The sequence below is a fragment of the Magallana gigas genome, chromosome 6 (assembly GCF_963853765.1).
Source record: "Magallana gigas chromosome 6, xbMagGiga1.1, whole genome shotgun sequence".
NCBI classification, from domain to species: domain Eukaryota; kingdom Metazoa; phylum Mollusca; class Bivalvia; order Ostreida; family Ostreidae; genus Magallana; species Magallana gigas.
Genome location: NC_088858.1, coordinates 45,218,262 through 45,238,978, shown reverse-complemented (window position 1 = coordinate 45,238,978; position 20,717 = coordinate 45,218,262). Strand labels below are relative to the sequence as shown.

The 20,717-nt window shown below is 35.2% G+C and overlaps 1 protein-coding gene and 1 long non-coding RNA gene across 3 annotated transcripts; one reads left to right on the top strand and one right to left on the bottom strand.

The window, feature by feature from the left end:
- The first annotated feature begins 7,701 nt into the window (after positions 1-7,701).
- LOC136276197 (uncharacterized) lies at positions 7,702-19,994 on the top strand. Of its 2 annotated transcripts, XR_010714625.1 has the most exons (4): positions 7,702-8,787; positions 9,350-9,475; positions 18,851-19,111; positions 19,485-19,994. It is a non-coding gene; the product is annotated as an uncharacterized lncRNA (long non-coding RNA). The 2 variants fall into 2 exon arrangements; XR_010714626.1 differs by lacking the exons at positions 18,851-19,111; positions 19,485-19,994 and adding an exon at positions 15,986-16,223 and having other exon boundaries at positions 7,708-8,787.
- LOC136269785 (uncharacterized) lies at positions 14,026-15,848 on the bottom strand. Its single transcript, XM_066086981.1, has 5 exons — positions 15,642-15,848; positions 15,392-15,519; positions 14,700-14,902; positions 14,484-14,585; positions 14,026-14,384 (listed from the first exon to the last, which is right to left on the bottom strand). The coding sequence occupies exons 1-5, from the start codon at positions 15,846-15,848 to the stop codon at positions 14,026-14,028; spliced, it is 999 nt and encodes a 332-aa protein (XP_065943053.1).
- Positions 19,995-20,717: the final 723 nt, after the last annotated feature.

Sequence of the window (20,717 nt, the reverse complement as noted above, 5' to 3'; positions counted from 1 at the left end):
ATTTTGTTTGAATTCCCTATGATTTGTTGTTTATTCTTTAACCCTTCATCCTCTTTATTTTCTTTGTGTTCTGTTCTGAGACAATGCGAACAATGTTGTTCTGTACAAGGTCTACGACTAAGTGCATCGGCACTATTATGACTCTTCCCGGCTCTGTGTTGTATTTTAAAATCATATGAGGCTAACACCTCAAACGAACGTGCCATCTGACCTTCTGGGTTTTTAAAATTCAACAGCCATCTTAACGCGCCGTGATCAGTTCTGACCAAAAAATGCCGTCCATATAGGTAGTGATGAAAATTCTTTAATGAGCTAACTATAGCTAGAAGTTCACGTCTTGTCACACAGTAGCTCCTTTCTGGCCGGGAAAATGTCCTGCTGTAATATGCAATAACTGTTTCTTTTCTTTTTGTATTTGAGAGGGTACTGCACCGAGGCCAACCAGACTTGCATCAGTATCTAAAATGAGGATTCTGTTTTCTTTTGGATATGATAAAACAGGGGCAGTAATAAGGACATTTTTTAATATCTCAAAAGACTTCTGACAATTTTCATCCCAGTGAAACTTTTCTGATTTTTCTGTCAATCTATGTAAAGGCTTAGCTTTGTCAGCATAATGCAATATAAATTTTCTATAATATGATGTCAACCTGAGAAAACTTCTAACTTCTTTTGTAGACCTTGGTGTTGGCCACTCTTTGACTGCTTTTATTTTATTCGGATCTGTAGAGAGACCTTGTTCGCTGACTTTATGACCAAGAAATAGTACCTCTTTCTGACAGAGTTGAAACTTATTTGGACTTAATTTCAAGTTGGCTTCTTTTAGTCGATCAAACACTAATCTGAGGTTTTCAATTTGTTTGTCAAATGTTTTTGAATGGACGATAATATCGTCTAAATAGACTAAGCATATTTCGTATGAAAGGCCATGTAAGATTCTTTACATGAGCCTCTCGAAGGTCGCAGGGGCATTACATAGCCCAAAAGCCATAACTGTGAATTGCCATAGTCCCCCACCCGGAAAAGAAAATGCTGTCTTTTGTTTGTCCTCCTCTGATAGACCAACTTGCCAGTAACCTGACTTTAAGTCAAGTGTACTATAATATTTAGATCCTGATAATGCATCAAAGGTGTAGTCAATTCTAGGCAGAGGGTGTGAATCTTTTATGGTGATGTCGTTTAGTTGGCGGAAGTCAACGCAAAATCTGAAAGAACCATTTTTTTTACAAGTACTATATTAGAGGACCACGGGCTCATTGATGGCTCTATAATGCCCTCAGATCTCATTTTGGAGATTTCCTCATTAGCCTCTTTTAACTTTGCCAAGGGTATTCTTCTAGGTCTTTGTTTTATTGGTCTGGAATTTCCGGTGTTTATTTCATGTCTAACTAAGGTGGTGTGCCCTAAATCAGAAGAATCTTTTGAAAATAAATGTTGATAAGAGCAGAGAAGGTCTTTCAGTTTATTTTATTCATCAGGGGGCAAATGGGCGCTTGACCTGTCAATCAGGTCCTTAAGGTGCTCTGGTATTTTCTGAGGTTTTAGTCTGAACAAGTTGTCTCCCCTGTTGACCCTTTTTGTACTTTCTCTAATACGCAGACATCTTCAGATTTTACCTCCTCGCCAGTGGCAGCAATAGTGCCTTTATATAGCATGCAGGGTTCATCCAATAAATTGACGACTCGTAAGGGAATAATATCTTTATTGACTTTTACTAAGGACTTTGCTACCAACAATCCTTTTCTTTCCACAAATTTTTGGGCACTCTCAATGAATGCGAATTGACCTGGTAGATAACCATCAACCGTGGTGCCAGGTACAATTGTCTCACTTCTGGAGGGGAACTCAATGTTTTCTGTAACCGCAATCTTGAAACAAGTTGATAAAGCATTGCTTACAAATCTATGACAGGGTACTCTTTTACCCTCATATCCTATATTCAATGTTTCTTCTGCTAAGTTGACATTACTGGCGTGTTTGACCAGAAAATTCAATCCCAAAATACCATCATTGCTGATGTTTGCAATCAGTACATTGTAGTCATAACACTTGGAACCTATGGACAAAGTAACATTAGTTTGTCCATGAAATGGAGTACTCTCCCCAGTTGCAGTTACGAAACTAGTGTTGACGGGTCTAATATCTGGTTTGCATGAAGTCTTTAACTGATTGACAAAATTTTGACTTAACAAGGTGACATTTGCTCCAGTATCTACAAGCATGGCAGTATCTACAAGCATGGCAATATCTTCATTATGCACTCTCACTTTCACAAATAAGCCTTCATTCTTAGACCACGATTCATTAACTATGATAGTATTGGGCCATTCTACATTTGAGGTCGACCTCTGGCCCTTGAGTCCGACATTCTCTCGTTTCCCTGTTCACTACTGTTCTCCGCCCGAAAATCATTTTGATTTCTGTTTCTTTGAGGTGGTCTATGTTGTCTCTGATAGTTTGCTGGCCCCCATCTGTTCTGGCTCATGGGCTGATTGGGCTGATTGTTGTAATGTCCTCCCCCCTCCCTATTTTGAAAATTATAATCCCTATTTCCGTTTTGCTGGATGAATCTGTGTGGAGGAGAAGGTCGTAAACTATGCACAACCTGTTTTAGATCTTGGGAGACTGATTTAAAATCACCTCTCAAACTAGAGAATTCATGTTTGATGGTTTTGCAGACTTCCTCTTGAAAGTGTTTTGTACTGCTATCCATGGTGGAAGCATTTATACTTTTAACATCAAAATCCGTCTCATTTTGAAGTGTTCTGACGAGTCGTCCTCTCTGTTTGTCTGCTTACCTGAAAGTTTCTAAACGAATAGCTTGTGACTCTGCATCACTGATGTTCTTAGGATGAGCCTCTCTTATTCTTAATCTCATATCTATATCCGGCAAGGCATCTATATAGTGGTCAATTGCCAAGACATCGGTTATGTCAGCTGGCGCGCTTGGGTACGCTTGCCTTGTTAATTTTCTGACAGCTTGTGCTAGCTCTGGGATGGATTCGTCCTTGCTCCTCATTCGTGTTTTGAGTCTAGTGCGGAAAATCTCTGCTCTTTCTACTGAACCATAACGAGTATTTAAGGATCGTACTAAGCTATCATAGTCTCGAGGTTCTGTCTTGTTGAGTTCACTCAAAATTGAGCGTGCTGGTCCTTTCAAACAACCTGCTAGTTGAAGGATTTAGTAGTATAATCCCAACCATTTATTTCAGAAATTATTTGAAATTGGGCAAGGTACTCTTCAAGATCTTCAGTTCCCTCAAAGAGTTGTGGTTTAGTATTAGTTGTCCCCCTTTAACCATGATTTCAAGGGTAAAAAGGGTTTACACTGCCTTGGGACCCCCCATTTATCCCATTAGTGTTGGATGATTGAGGTGTAGGAGTTGTCCCCCTTTTATTGTGCTCGATATGAGAAGGACAGGAAAAACGAACTGATGTACCATCTATATCTGGCTCATCTGTCAAACACATTGCAGTCTGTACTGACCCTGCATAATTCTTGTTTTGGTTTTGAGAAGTATTTTCCTGCAATCAGTTGAATTTGGGTCTTGCTGACTTAATTTCTTGAATATCTAATGTTTGTAGTATTTGTTGGTGTGATCTCTCTAGCTGTGTAACCCTGTAGTGTAAGTTGAGAGCTGATTTTCTACATCTGAGCGCAGATCTGTCATATCTTTTGCTAGTCTATTTCGAACATCAAAAGTACTTTCTATGGCTTCTGAACATAGGTTCCTGACTTCGCGTAATAAAGTGTGTCTGAGAGAAGTCAGTTCTTGGAGGATAGTGTCATGACCCTTTTTATAAGCCACATCACCATCTGCATCACATTCATTGTCTAGGTGTTGAGAGCAACTCAAGTTGGCTTCTAGAGAATCTAAGACATGCTTTCTAGATGAATGATATTGAGGGTTAAATACAACCTCCTCACTTGAATCCATGGTAGGTACTGAGTCAGCACCTTCTGGGGTAGGTACAGACATTCTGTCAGGTTACCCACCTTCTCTACAAGTACAGATTATTTGAGGGCCCCACGTTGGGCGCCAATTGAAACGCAACTGGTACCTATTTGATATTTAAAATACACTAGTTTTAACTTTAATTGTAAGGTCTCAGTTGTTTCAAAATGTGTGAGCCCTCTGTACCTGGTAGAAGATGAGTAATGACAAGATTATTTAAAATCAATACAAATTTATTCAGTTATAAAATATAAAATTCAAGAATCTTCCTCTGGAGGGTCTCCTTCATAGGTCTAGGTGCTGTCTTGAGTCACGGGGTTGTATAAATTATTACCTTTAATGAAATCTATGCACCTAAACGTAGAAGGTACAGTCTATAGGGGAAGGTGCCGACTTTTTAATAGAAGGTGTAAACAACAACTACAACTAATAGTATATACTTGCACCTTATTAAGGTGCACCTGATGAAATCACCTACGCTTTTGATGAATTATATAAATGAATTATATAAATATAAGAAACCAAGTTCTAATTCTAGTAGTAGGGGTTGAAAGGTGTTGAACTCGATTTGGTTGCACCTTCTGAGGAGGGTGAGCAGGGATGCTGAATATGATGCAGAAGGCGATGCTGAAGATCTACTAAAACCTTAACATATCATGAATGGAACCTATGTTCAGATATGCCTATCTAATAGAGAAGGTGCAAAATATTCACCTTCGTAGCCGGGAAGTCGGGCTGAAAGAGCTGAAGCTGACTCGTCTCAAACACGAAGTGACCGAAGTGTCTAATTCTGATCGGGCTCGGCCTTATATAAGCCTTTATCACGTGACCCGCTAATCAATATTCATGAAGTAAAATGGTGTCTGCGAACGAAAACATTACATGGTTTCCGCTCAAAAAGACGATGATGCAGCTAACACAAAGTATTTATCGATGTCTTAACAGTCAGACGTAAGTAATTAAACAACGCAGATTGTAGTATATAAAGCAGAAAATAGTTTTCTGAAGCGGCGTAGTGCTGAGCACGTGTTGACATAACTTGTAAGCGATCATTTTGCCCCAGAGTACTCAAGACGCATTAATTCCTTGTAAATAGAGTTGTAAAATAGATATAGGCGACAGATAGTTGTTCTGATGGGTATCATTACTGGTTGAATAAATTCGCCGTAGTATTTCTGCTGGATAGAAATCCTTGTATATACAAAACACTGTAGTACAGTACCGTACTAAAATAAACATCAAGATTTGCATGTTAAAACAAATCCTTTATATATTATAAATACCTTTCAACAATCGCATAGGAACATACTATAACAATATCAACAATAAATAAACAACTATGTGTAATAACAATATTGGAATAAATAAATAGGTAAATAAATTATTTAATCAGCAATGTTTATGGGTCGTAACAATACTCATTTTGTTGTGTGACTAAAAAAAAATTATGAAGATATCTACTCATTTCAGAAAGTTATGAGCGATATTTAACACCACGGTGTACACGGTGGCCACTGATTTATGAAAATATGATCAAAGTTATACTGTATGCATTTACACGGTGTTTTGATATTCAGTGATTTTTTGGTTTTAAATTGACAAGTGATGTATGAAAATGTATAAAATGACGCAATTTAATTAATATCACGTGGACCCCAGAAATCAAGTCAGCAAAATATTCGATGACCCTGCCTCTGGCTGGGGGGGGGGGTAGAGAAAACGTCATTATTTCATACAATTTATGGAAATAGTGAGAACTTTTGTCCAAAATAGCATGGTCTGGTTCTAATCTAACTTTCATGAGTGATGCGTCTCAGCTGTTTTCCGCTTTCATATCAATATTTCTCAATTTTTGACATAATTTGAGAATTTCTTACTGTAACACAAGGGCCTAAACAACCGATTTATTTGAAACTCACAGCCCGTAGAAGATTTTGTTGCTTACGACGATGAATACTACATCCTATTTGATCTGCTGAAAATTTTCCGGGCAGTTTAGACGGTCCGATCTATTATAAATGGGTCATTGTTTTGAGGCAGTAGAACATTTCAGAGAAAATGTGGGCTAATTTTGTATGCATCATTAAAAACAAAATAAGCGTGCTGCTGGCAACAAAACCCCATTGTTTGTCATTTTTCGTCTAAACACACTGATTCAACACCTAAAGCACAGGTAAAACAATTTTTAACACAGCAAACCCGTTTCCCTGCAGGTGTCACTACAGTATTAAATTTTACTATATATTCTTACCAAAATTGCACAACTTTACATACAGATTAAAAATTCAAAACGAACTTCTGGAAAAAATCCTCTTGACATCTTTTTAAACAACGCTTCATTTACAATTTTCTAGCAAAATGCACACGTGCATCCAGCAAGGCGTCGGACTTTTTTTACCTCGAAGTTACACATGTGCTTAAAATCAAGCCCGGGCCTTTTCACCCCCCTCCGGAAACAACACGCATCAAAAATTCAACTGACCTCGCATTATTAAAAAAATGGGATAGTTAGACCTCTTACACATTGTTTTTTTAGCTCATAAAAAAATCAGCTCCTGTCGCGAGCGGAAACGCCCCGAATTCAAAGGAAAATTCGGGAATTATTTTGGCTCAGCCATGTTTTGACGTGAACCTTCAGTGAAATACTGTTATGACACCAACTACTCGGCCATTTCCACTGGCGAAAAATATTATTATTTTTCGCCAGACGAAATGGCCGAGTAGTTACGATTGACACACAGGAAGTGCAAAAACGAAAGTGCATATGTTGGAATGTAACACATGTCAACAATGATTGAATGATACGAAAGTAAGTTATTAAGGTTCATTATCAATCTATACCGTTATAAGTACAAATATTCCTCTCCATATGTACAATTATAATACATCTGCAACATTAAAGGACATGCTAAAAATAAAATAACGAAGGGGGGGGGGGGGGTCAAATCACTACAATATTTTATTACAAAATAACACATGACTTTATGTATTCTTTATTCATTTTCAATGGTCAACTTCCAATTCTTACTAGCAGTACATTATCGGGGAAGAAAATAGGGCAGGAAACCATGTTTTCCTACATTATCATACGACCATTGAAAAAAATATATGAACATTTTTAAGATAATAGAAATATTATTTAAAAGTATTTCTTTTTAGTAGTTTTTACCAAGAAAATATATGAAAATCTTTAAGATATTAAGTATTATTTTCCTTTTACCATTTATCAACACACACCTGACGTTATATGTTTTTCTTATGATATAGAAAACATATACCCTCTACCTAATAATATACTATATCTTTAGGTAGAGGGTATATAATTTTTTTATAATGAGAAAAAATATTACGTCACTTGTCTGGGCATAATTATATATAATCGGGTGCGGTCATCGTGTGCATACGTGATTCAATATACAGTAAAACACGCTTATAATGAAGTCCCAGGGACGGGCAATTTAACTTTGTTATAAGCGTAATTCGTTATAAGCGTCAAGTTTACAACATGAAATAGAGACTTGGGGAATGAAATTCACTTCGCTTTAAGCGTCAATTCATTATAAGCGTTTTCGCTATAACCGTGTTTTACTGTACCCTAACCTGAACAGGCACGTAGCATCGTTTTTGAAAGTGGGGGAACCAGACTCATCCAAAAAAACTTGACAAACATCCAAAAAGGGAACTTCTCACATTCATGAAAATCATATCTCCGTGGGGGTTGCGTAGTTATATTATATTTACCTTCAACTTCACTGTTAATTGCAATGTACCTTCCATTCATTTCAGTTTTTACATCGTTCCCAAAAAGTGAGGAGTAAATTCCATGATATGTCTTGTTTTATATAAGTACTTTTAAGAAAAATGTTTGCTGCGAGAAAAAGGAGGGGAAGGGACAGCCCCCCCCCCCCACCCTACCCCAAGATACGTGCCTGCTGAAATCCGATTTTAATCAGATTACCCAAACTGAGGGCGGTTGAAAATGATGCAGTTGGGACATTTATTAGCTGTATAATATAGTGTACCTTTACACTTTTTTGTCAATTTTCTTTGATTATCAAGGCTACATATAGTGCAGCATAAATATGAATGAGGAATATTGAAGAGCGTTTTTACCATGCATTTACAAATTATGTTTTATCATATCATAAGATATCCCCCTTAATATTTTGTTTATAGATAAAACTTATATTGTTAATAAATACTGTTGAATAGTTTCTTTATAAGTGTTATGTAAACTACATACATGTACACAGCAATGCTTCAAACTTATGAAAACACGAAACGCTAGTACCGTAGTTAACATAATTATGTTCCCGAAAAGTCCTAGAAAGAATTGACTATGATATCTTCTACTTTCATTTTGTTTTGGGCAGTTAATTTCGGTTTGCCAGAAGCTCTAAAAGATGACCTATCGTTCGACAAAGAAACATTGACAGTGTTTTATTTTTTACTATTTACGAAAAATTCAAGTAGCCGGGATTAGCTGCACAACATAAAGCGACTAACTGCTATAACAGCTTTCAAATTTATAACTTTTACATGATTTTGCAAGACTAAGGTTGGTATGGCACTTATCATGTTATATAATACAATTTCAAAATTCCTTTATAATCCTTAGGGAAACTGTTTTCCTGTCAATTAGGTATGTCGCAAATGCTAATTTGTTAATCCCTGGAAGAAAAGGACTATTGTGCGTGTTAGTAAAACAATATCCCGTTGTGCATGTTGTTTTTGTATTGTTGTGGCTTTTGTTTATATAAACGATAAACTTCCTTTATAAAAGGAAAATATTGTTGTACAGTAGTTTTATTCACCAAATCATTTCCTTCAAGTAAGTTAAACATATTTTTTTTACTATGGCTTTTAAATAAATATTTGATTTGTATATGTACAACATTGCATCTTAAAAGTAAATCAAATGAGTTATGAGTACATGTATAGATGTATAAATATTACATACAAATTGTTCGCTGTTATGGTGAGGTTTCATAAAAGAATATGTTTTGTAAAAAAAAAAAGATGCATATGTATTTGTGTACTTAGTATTATTTTTTACACATTACTGAAAATATTAAAATATAATCTCAGAATATAAAGAGCTAGTATAATAACTACTTTAGTAACTGGGTCACAATTTAGAATAGGTTTCTTCAGAATATACGTTTAGCCTTCCTCTCCTTAGCTCCTTGATATCAGGGCTTCCATTCAAGGGTCTGCAGTCTCATGACATGTGAAGGTTAATAATGTACAACAAAAGGAAATTTATAGCACAACTCTTTGGGAATATTTATCACACTCGATTTACTTAGTTTCTATTATGTTTTCAGCTGTAGGCATTAAAGCATATTAAATTTAATTATCATGCTTGTTCACTATTGTTTAATGTCTTTCAGATATTTGTGTACTTAACCAAACTTGAAAAAATACAAGAGAAGAAAACATGTGGATTCTTTTGACTATTTCATTAACTCTCTTACAATTGACAGAAGGTTTCCCTATCAATAACAGGCCAATAATAGGTACATGTATTTAGATTTATCCTGTTTCAGATTGTATGTTTAAAATATCTAATGTATTTGATAATATACTAGCTATGACATGTTTCCAATGCAGTCTCTACATAGCAGTTACTTTAATTAGATCATATTAAGTAAAATTTACGCGATTAAGAAGGCACCTGGGGGGGGGGGGGGGGGCGCAGGTACTGAATTCCCTCTTAATAGTGTAAATTCTACTTTATATGATCAATATTACTTTGAATATAACCCACTTTTTCATTGACTGATTAAAAGTACTGCACCCAAACATTTTCTCTCTCTTTCAGCTGTCAACTGTCAATTGTCAATTAAACAGCATCTTTGCTAGCCAAGGATTGATTTTCAGTCAACTCCGCTCCCCATAATGGGGGGGGGGGGTGTAGACCGAAACACTTCGCTAAAAGCGAAGATGATTTTTGGTGCACTCTGCTCCCCATAATTGGGAGGGGGGTGGCATAGTATATAACTTCAATTTAAATCATAATTTCCTTATTTTCATATCAATTTTTTCCATCCTCCAAAAAAGTGGGGGGGGGGGGGCAACTCCATGATAATTCAATTTTTTATATGTAAATTTTAAAAATTTAGTTGCTGTGAGAAAAAGTGGGGGGGGGGGGGCAGGCCCCCCCTGCCCCCCCCCCCCCCCCCCCCCTCCGATGCTACGTGCCTGAAGTATGTACCCGAAATGTTTAAAGTTGGAAAAATTATATCTATTTATAAAGGTAAAAATAAGGATAAATGTGATCCTACTAATTACAGAGGTATTACATTGACATCTGTAGTGAGCAAACTGTTTGAAAAAATAATTCTATCAAGAATTGAAAATGACTTCGCTAACAAAAATGTATCATTCCCACATAATTTGCAATTTGGGTTCAGAAGTGAATATGGTGCCATACCAGCTTGTTACGTCTTGAAAGAAGCAATAAGTTATTATGTAGATAAAGGTTCATCAGTACTTTGTGCATTTCTACATAATGAAAAAGCGTTTGACAGAATTTGGCATAATGGTCTCCTATATAAACTATATAATCTTAATATTGACTCAAGGTTATGGCAAATTATAAATTACTGGTATAATGGCAGCAAATGTTTTGTGTCATTTTGTGGTGCAAACTCCAACTTGTTTAAAGTTTTACAAGGTGTAGAACAAGGAAGCGTCCTAAGTGCTTTTATATTTCTTGTTCACATTAATGATTTGTTATCTGAAATTTGCCAAAATGGTAATGGTCTTGTTTTGGGTGATATACACATACCAGGTATTTTATTAGCGGATGATACTGTTTTAATGACCACTCGCCAAGGTCTTTACAATTAATACTATAAGAAGTAGAAAAATATGCATATACTTGGAGACTTCATTACAATCCAAGTAAAAGTGTCTTTATTGTTTTTCCAAGACACAAAAATGGTCTGTTTCCTATAGTATTAGATTATTTGGTAGTGAAATTCCTCAGTCTGATAACACTGTTTATGCTGGCTGCCTTTTACAAGCAAATATGAAAACTGACAAGCTAACAGAACGAGTGTGCAAAAATGCAAGATCAAAAATCCACTCATTATACTCTATTGGTGTTAATAACTCCGACATTCATCCAGATGTGTCTGCCAAAATATGGAAACGTGTTGTGCTACCCTCTGCCTTCTACTCCTGTGAAATATGGTCGTCACTGACACTCACCGACATGCAACTCCTAGAGTATGTACAAAGACACTTATCCAGAATCATTCAAGGATTTTCCAAATTTTCTCCGTCGCTCTCCAGCATCTCAAATATTGGACTGTGGACCATGCAAGGCTACATTGATAAATGCCGCTTATTGTTTTTAGGGAGACTACACCGATCAGACCAAAACTCTTTACAAAATCGGATTTATAGGTTTATTTCTGATGTTCATGTAAAAACTTTTTGCAACTAAAAACTTGTTACAAACAGCTAAGAAATATAAGCTCTTCGATGTGATTTTTAACGACTGTAATATTAATTTAAAAAAAAAGAATATTCAAAATTGGTTATCAAAACAATTTAGGCAGAAGAAAAACAATGGCATAGCTCCCTCCGTGTGAACCCTCGACCCTCTTTTTTTAGTAGAATACATACGATTTTGTGCCCTAATAAGCTCTGGCAAATTGCTAAAGAGGAACCCTCAAAACGACTATTGATCAACTTTTTAGTTCAAGTTTCATCAATGAAAACTGTATGTAAAACTTGTCCTTTATGTTATAAGGAAACAGATAGCTATAATATGCACCTTCTTTTAAGCTGTTATAATCTTTTAGAAGACAGAGAAGTTATGCTTGAAAACATTTTAGAATTTCTTGATGTCAACGAATATATATTGTTTGAAAATCAAGATCCAGAATTACAGTTTTTATCCCTTATGGGATGTGTCAATGGTACAAGTTTTAAAAATATATCGTATACAAAATGGAAACAGATTATGTTAATCGTTGCATTTATGTTGTATAAAAACAGAGGTTCCTTTGCAATAGATTGTCGTAATTTATAAATGTCTATCAAAATATGTACATATATAAATATGTTTTGTTTCTGTTCTATTTTCACTTGAATTTATAATTTGATTATGTAATACTCTCCAATAATTTGGAGGAAAAAAAGAATATCTTATCTTATCTTATTATTGATAAAGAGTACAATAAAATAAGCATATTTTCGCATTTAAATATTCACTTAATCAAGTATGTTCCATTATATAAACCTATAAAATAGCAATATTGTAAACATAAAATCTCAGAAATCTTAACAATTGTGAATGATTTGTCTTTTTCAAATGTAAATATAAGTAATAAACAGCAATGCTAAAAGGTTCAACAGGATATGAACTTGGTTGGTACATGATCAAATCTTCTTCGGGCTTCAAAGGATTTGACCATGTGACCAACCAAGTTCATATCCTGGTGAACTTTTTTTTTTGCTGTTTATTTCTTGAGTATATTGATTTAAGTAACCTTTGTCAACTGTGTTAATCCGAAATACAAATTGATCCCCAAGACCGTGGCTGTTGATCAGGCTATTTTCCATCCATCCCTTAAAATCCCAAACCAATTTTACCATCTTTCCTCGCTCAACATATGATAGCTTTTGAAAAGCTTGAAGCAGGTCTGAAAATAAAAATATCATTTCCAGTATTGTAAAGAAAAACCAGCAGTGATGTCGTGAAGCAATTGTAATGATAGGTTTTTCAACTTGATGTGAAGTTAGATTTTACCATCTAGGGTCATAATCACCCCTGCGAATGTTATTGTCATTTAAATTTTAAACCACGTGGTTTTATTTGACCCTTTCAGTTTCGCAGTAAAAATCGTGCCTCGTGTTTATAGTCTTTTTTATAGAATCTAGGTACTTGTTGTCAAATATAAATTCTAGACGTATATTGATTTTAAACTTTATTTTCATTAAGGGGACTTGGACACGATTTGAGATCAAAAATTTTATTTTTATTTTTTATGTATAAAATGGTTTATTGGTGCATTTTAAACGATTGACCAAAATATTAAATGTTAAAGTCAAGTTACAAGCGAGATACAGAGGTAAGAATTGATAGTTATGTAAACAAAGCTCGAGTCTTATAGTTGTTTACAAAAAATGTAATGTAGAGAATTACCATTTCTTAGACAAAATGACTTGTAAAAAACAATTTAAACCAAATCAATATCTTCTAAAATACTATTATCAACAGAAAAAAGTTACATTTGATTGAAATTTACACCAATACAACGAATATGTAAAAAAGACAATATTCGAGCTTTGTTTACAAAACAAAGAATTATAAAGTCTGTATCTTGCTTATAACTTGATATTTGAGTTTCAAATTTTGACAAAGCATTATAATCTTCTATATTTATCAGTATAAACATTGAAAATGGAAAAATAAAATTTGAAAATTTTAAGTCAAATCGTGTCCAAGTCCCTTTAAGTGGTGGATAAAATGTGTTCTATAAATAAATGTGACAATAGAAAAAATAGGGTTTTTTTCCTGCTGTTGCAACAATTAACATGCGTAGTAGAGATCCCCCTATATAGGAATTAATTTTCGATCCGCGCCTGACCTAGTCATAACATCAATAGTGAAAGAGACTTATACTTTTAAATGCATAATGTTCTTTGAAAATGGCTCGATATACTAAGTTTTTATGCAAAACATTCACCCATTATTTTTTTTTTAAAACATAGAATTGCACACCAGAAGCATCAAACATGGCTATGATTTTATTTAGCAACCCAATGTTTATATTTTCAACCACTCTACACGTGGTTGAACACGAACGATAACTTTGTTCTGAATATCATCGTTAAATTCAAATTACCGCTAGATGGTGAAATAAGACATACATCTAAACGATGTTGATGTTTTAACATAAATCAAAGTAGGATATGATATGGAAATTGACCAGTACTTACGTACTTTAAGAATATTACCCGAACACTTATACTTCCGCTCGAAATTTCACAGGAACTGAACAAACTCGGTGAAGTCTTGTGAACTTTCATTCGAGCACCTTTGGATTTACTACATACTTAGCAACGATAAAGAAAACATTCCGAACACATTCGCAGGGGTGATAATGTCGCCTTTTAAAGAGCTTGAAAACATAGAGTCTATGTCCTCATGTGTATGGCCAACTGGGAGCATGTGCAGGTAACACAGAAGAAATAAAATATTTGTCACTGTATATGTCACTAACAGGTACTTATTAATGAACAGGAAATAATTCAATATTAAATTGTGCATTATGTAAACAAGAAATACCTCCTCAAATATGCCCAAATGCACTAGCAATCCTAAGAAGTCCAAGGCCGTCTTGTTTTTGTTGTCCGAAGCACTGTCTGTTTGCAGGTGAAGCTCTGTTCCTAGTGCATCTTTGAACTCTGCCAAAAAAGGATTTCCATATACATTTGTATATAACACTTGTGTCTAAGCTCTAGTAAACTTGTCTTTTCTATTACTTTTACAAAAACAGTACCTACCACATAATGTTTCTAGCAGAACAGTCAAGTTAAGATTGGCATCATGTGGATATTGCATCAAATCAAAATGGACAAATCCAACTTTTCTCATTCCTGAAGTTTCTGAAAAACAAGTAGTACAGAAATATTGAACTTGAGGGACACACGTATGTACTTCAGTTACTAGCAATGTGTTCTGAATTGCAAATGTTTTATATGGATTGTTCTATATGTTACCTGAATCTCTGTGGGCCAGTACGCCCAGCAAGTGTGTCCTTACTTGCTGCAGATTCGAAATCTGTTCCGAATTTTTTGCTTTGGTGTATAGAATGGGAATGTTAGTTTTCTGCTGGTCAATTCCGTCCATGATTATCGTCAGGAAGCGCTTCGGATACAAACATGACGCCTCTCTTCTCATGTAGTATGCATCCTTCTGTTTCCTTTACAAAACATTATGAAAAAAGATTTTCTACATATAGTTTTGTTAGAATTGAAAAAAGAACAGGATAAAACATTTAATTTCTCCCTTGTTTCACTTCTCTGAAACTAAATATTTTCTTGACTAATTTATTGAAAAATAAAACCAATTTTTAGGATTGGTGTGTTCGTTACAAATCGCATTTAAGATTTATTCAACATACAAATAAATGACAAGATAAAAGTAACAATTTAACAGCAGTTCAATATTAGTTTTATTAATTATCTTTAAAAAAACATATCTGGGTCAGGGTGGGAAGGGAAAGCCAAATACACAACCTGTACTTCTTTGTAACGAATATCGCATTAATCAATTTCTCCCGAGTAAATCTATTTAAACTGAGTGCGAAAGTGCTAGTGCATGAAATAACCAGTCTTGAAGTAAACCAGATAAAACAGAAACTCGGAAATTGATGAAGTTAAAAACTTAAAGAAATAAATGTAATATTTACCTAACATATTCCCAGTGTTCTCTCTTCTTGTCTATTATGAGCTTCTTTGCTTCTTTGTCATATCTTCCACATTGTTCATACTCAAAATGTAAAGTTGTACAGATGTGGCACTTTGAAAATGGGTTTCCCTGTTTTTAAAAAATGTATAGTCATTTAACTCTATTCACTTGTCCAATTTTTTGGTGATTATACGAGCATAAATATTGTTCTACTTTCTCATTATTCTCAAATATATTACACAAAAGTATACCTTGACAATGGTTACATTAGAAAAAGAATTCTTCCATATCTTCATAAATGATGACTTTGCCAAAGACTGACTGTCAAGGTCAGAAGTCATTAGATTCCACACATCTGTTTTCTTCATTCCAGCAGGTAGCGTAACTTTTTCTTGGTGTGGCATATGTTCTCCTATGTCACTCACAAAATTCTGAAACCATCCTATGCTCTCTGTCATTTGAATTAATTAATATACACATTTATCAAATCCATTTGCATACATGTAAAACTTAATTAAATTTTGGAACTGTGCATTTAAGACAGCATACACATGTAGACCTTGTGTTTATGCATTACGCTTAATATGTCTTTCAGGTGAACCACTACAAGCTGGAGTAAAGAAAGTTCTAACTGTAATTGGAGTAGACATCAGGAATGCAATGGTCCGCTCTTGTAATATAGCACTTTATTAAAAAAATATTACCCATCAAAAACGATGAATTAAAACAAGTGTTTTGTTTTCTTTTAAATCAAAATCAAGCTCTGTCTCAAAAGTTGAAGTTGTGTTACAGTATCCTGTTGAACAAAAAGACAAATGTACAAGGACGTTATATGTAGAAGTATCTTATTTTATGCATAGAATGTTCAAATCAAGCAATGACTCCATATACTTCTCATGCTTAGATTATCTCATTAAAAACATCATCAAACAAACAAAATGTCATTCATTAGGTGGAACAAACCTGCATTAGATCCAGAAAAAATTGTCAAGATGGCTTAAAACCATCAGTTGTCCAATGCCTGAATTGACTCTAGACCATCAGTCGTCCAATGCCTGCGTTGACTCTAGACCATCAGTCGGCCAATGCCTGCATTGACTCCATACCATCAGTCGTCAAATGCCTGCATTGGCGTAGTAGACCATCAGTAGTCCAATGCCTGCATTGACTTTTGATCATCAGTCGGCTAATGCCTGCATTGACTCTAGACCATCAGTCGTCCAATGCCTGAATTGGCTTAGATGACTATCAGTCGTCCAATGCCTGCATTAACTCTATACCATCAGTAGTCCAATGTCTGCATTGACTCGTGATCATCAGTCGTCCAATGCCTGCATTGACTCGTGATCATCAGTCGTCCAATGCCTGCATTGACTCGTGATCATCAGTCGGCCAATACCTGCATTGACTCTTGATCATCAGTCGGCCAATGCCTGCATTGACTCCATACCATCAGCCGTCCAATGCCTGCATTGGCTTAGTAGATCATCAGTCGTCCAATGCCTGCATTGACTCGTGATCATCAGTCGGCCAATACCTGCATTGACTCTTGATCATCAGTCGTCCAATGCCTGCATTTACTCTTGATCATCAGTCGTCAAATGCCTGCATTGACTCTTGATCATCAGTCGGCCAATGCCTGCATTGACTCCATACCATCAGTCGTCAAATGCCTGCATTGGCGTAGTAGACCATCAGTAGTCCAATGCCTGCATTGACTTTTGATCATCAGTCGGCTAATGCCTGCATTGACTCTTGATCATCAGTCGGCCAATGCCTGCATTGGCTTAGTAGACCATCAGTAGTCCAATGCCTGCATTGACTTTTGATCATCAGTCGTCCAATGCCTGCATTGACACTTGATCATCAGTCGTCCAATGCCTGCATTGGCTTAGTAGACCATCGGTCGTTTAATGCCTGCATTGACACTTAATCAACAGTCGTCCAATGCCTGCATTGACTCTTGATGATCAGTCGTCCAATGCTTGCATTGACTCTTGATCATCAGTCGTCCAATGCCTGCATTGACTCTTGATCATCAGTCGTCCAATGCCTGCATTGACTCTTGATCATCAATCGTTTGATGTCTGCATTGACTTATAGATCGTATAATGCCGCCATTTTGTCCACATGAGGTCGTTCAATTCAGACATTGACAAATTAAAAGTAACATTGTGATATGTGTTATTTTCTTCCGAACCAATCAAAATTGTTTTGAAGGAGTATATTTTGTAACTGGTGACAAACTGAAAACGACAATATCCAATGAAAATATTGGATACGGAGGGGGTTTTATACATTATTTTATTTTGATCATTATCATTCAAAATGTCATAAAAAAAATCAACGATTGTTTAAACTCACTCATCTTAATCAATTTCAAAAACTTAACTTTATTACAAATGATACTTATTTGAAGATGAATAGTATTAGTATTTGCCCTTATTATATTTCAAGTTTGTATCATAATGTTTATAAACATTTCGCAAGAAACTGTTCAAAACGACCATAATTCTTTTAGTAAATAAAAAAATAATAATGGAGACAAATAAAAAGTCGTTAGAACTGCATCTGATGTAACAATGGGCGCGCTTGATTTGTCTACACCTTACAACCTGTGTACACTTTTCTCTAATCAAGTGCAAAAGTGTACACTTTAGGTGAACACCGTCTACTCTTTGTGCAGGGCATGTGGGAAATGTACACTCTTGTTTTCAATATGGCGACAAAATGGTTAACTGAGAAATCTGAAGAATTTCTTTTGTCAGCACATGAAATATGCTAGAGTTGATAGCTTAATTGTAGTACATATTGCGTGTGTAAATGTGAAAGTGTTCAAAGCATAAGAAAAATAAATTTAAAAACTTTGTATTTTTTATATGTATCAATAAAACATGTTTTGTCAGCAAAAGACAACAGATACATTGAACATGTATAGTGTAATAAGAAGTAAGAAAAGATTTATACGCATTTATTTTTCAGAGCATATGAATGCACTAGCTCGCTAGTAATTTTGCCAGATTATACTTTTCAGTTGTAAAGAAAGTAAATTCACTTTCATAATTTTTTTTCTTGACAATTACTTTACTGTTTTGCTGAGCATTGTGTCTCTCCTAAAATAAACTTATAAACAATTTTTAATAGCCTATTTAAAAAAAACAAAAACAAAAACAAAACACATACTGTACTTTGCATAAATCTGAAAACTGGCAAGGGTAGCTATAGATTACAAAATTGATTTATTTTCAAAAGCTATTAAAAGAATTGTCTCAAAAACGGAACTCCTCGGCAGCTTTCAATACTTTGGCGTCCATATTGAACACTATACATTATACACTACACCAAATTTCGCTTGATTATATGGTGTAAGTCATCTACACAAGGTGTACAACAGTGTAGATAAATCAAGCGCGTCTAATATATCACAGAGAGAGAGAGTATAATTTCTGGTCTTTTACAGGCGGATGCCTTACATTGAGTCGGTACACCCATTCCGGACAAGTTTCGTCTATAGTAACCTGAACTACGCCTTAGTTACCTATATATCGGAGAATCTTGGCGGAAAAAGTTGGGAAGACTTGATACAAGAAGAACTATTCCAGTCGCTGGGAATGGACAGTTCCACGTTTGCACCAACTACTCCAGACTTTTCCAAGGTAGTTCCTGGATACAGAAATGGTCCAGGATCCCGACTCGTCCCAGCATTGCATGCACTGACCCGGTATATATACAATACAGATACATGTATTCAATGTACTTTGTAAAACCATTTCAGAGAAAAAAACTGTAAATGTAAATGAGTGTGGAAATGAACTATTATGATGTTCAATGTGTTGCTGGTTTTTTCAACCTTAAGTTGTTCGTTTTAGATATGCTGTTATGACTTGAATCTCTGGGTTCTTTGATTCCTTCTTCAATAATTATCTTTCATTTGCTTTTAAATAGTGTTCTCATATAAATTTACATTTAAATATCTTTAATGATTATAATTCAATTGCTGTTTTTGTTATTGATAGAAGACCATTGACAGAATTTTCACTTCCTATTAGTACCTCGTAACAAACTTTTATTTTATGTCAGCTTTGTTTTAACAGCAAGTGGGCGATATGGGCAGGGTCTAATAGTGTCTTGACTAATGGAATTGACTACGCTAAGTGGATGAAGGTAATAATTTCCAAAGAAATGATTTTGGAGTGACTAGAATGGAACTTGATTTGATGAATGTCAAGTGTTTCGAACAGCATCCCTTGTCCCTCTCCCTGGAACTGGTCGTGGCTGTGTTTTGGCCAAAGTTTCCAGGAAGCGACTCCGTAGTTTAATACTAGATGGTTATTCCCTTCCATTGTGACACGAACTTCTCCATAAGCGTCATTGTGATAAATACCAACGTACTCCGATAGAGGTCGCGATGCTGAGACAGTCCGGTCAATTAATTATGACGTAGTGGACCAAAGTAATAATAAGCTAACTATATCACTGTTGCATGTAAAATGATTTTGGTATAAATGCCAGATGGTGCTACTCAGGTGACCATTAAGGCCTACTGGCCTCTTGTTGTATTGTTGCAATCTCCATGTAAATAAAGGCAAATGTAATGACCTCTCCATTGCCTTGCTTATTAAAGTTTTTTAATGTGTAATGTTTTTGAGTGCTTTTCGGAGCGGGGGGAGGGGGGGGGGGTGGTAAAAAGCCGTTCAAAAACTATCCGTCCAAGTTATTTTCTTTAGAAATACAACCATTCAGAACGCATTTAATTACAAAAATATTCTATAAATGACACCAATGGTGACTGGACAGATTTGAAAATGAATGAAATACAATGAATGTTTTATAATATATACAATGTTAAACGTTTATCTTACAGCTCAGCTGAAATTTAACCTCTAACTTATTAAGTTCCTTCAGTTGTATTATGCACACTATTAAAAAACTTCACCAGATTGTACTCGTTATGTTTTACATAGCAAACATGCTTAATCTATTTCCTTATTAATTCAAAGGACATTTTAAAATGAAATGGAATTTTTTCGTTATAAAAGTCAAAACACTGTTTATAAATTGTTAATTTATCGTTGTTTCGAGACAGTTGACTCATAATAAGTTCCGTGTTATGTTCTTTTACTTCTGGTTCTGCTTTGTTTATAGTTGAGGTTTATATAAAAATTCTGGTTATTTCGTTAACAAAGGTATTGATCTTTTTCATACACGAAAGGTAAATTAAACTCTTGGTGGTTATCTAATGGTTTAATGTGAGGGTCTCTCTCTCTCTCTCTCTCTCTCTCTCTCTCTCTCTCTCTCTCTCTCTCTCTCTCTCTCTCCACGCCTTA

Excerpts from the sequence above, each read along its gene's own strand:
- LOC136269785 (XM_066086981.1), bottom strand. The coding sequence starts at position 15,848 with ATGACAGAGAGCATAGGATGGTTTCAGAATTTTGTGAGTGACATAGGA. Across the intron at positions 15,520-15,641 it reads CTAATGTAACCATTGTCAAG|GGAAACCCATTTTCAAAGTG; the intron begins GTATACTTTTGT and ends TTTTAAAAACAG. Across the intron at positions 14,586-14,699 it reads ACTGGCCCACAGAGATTCAG|AAACTTCAGGAATGAGAAAA; the intron begins GTAACATATAGA and ends CTTGTTTTTCAG.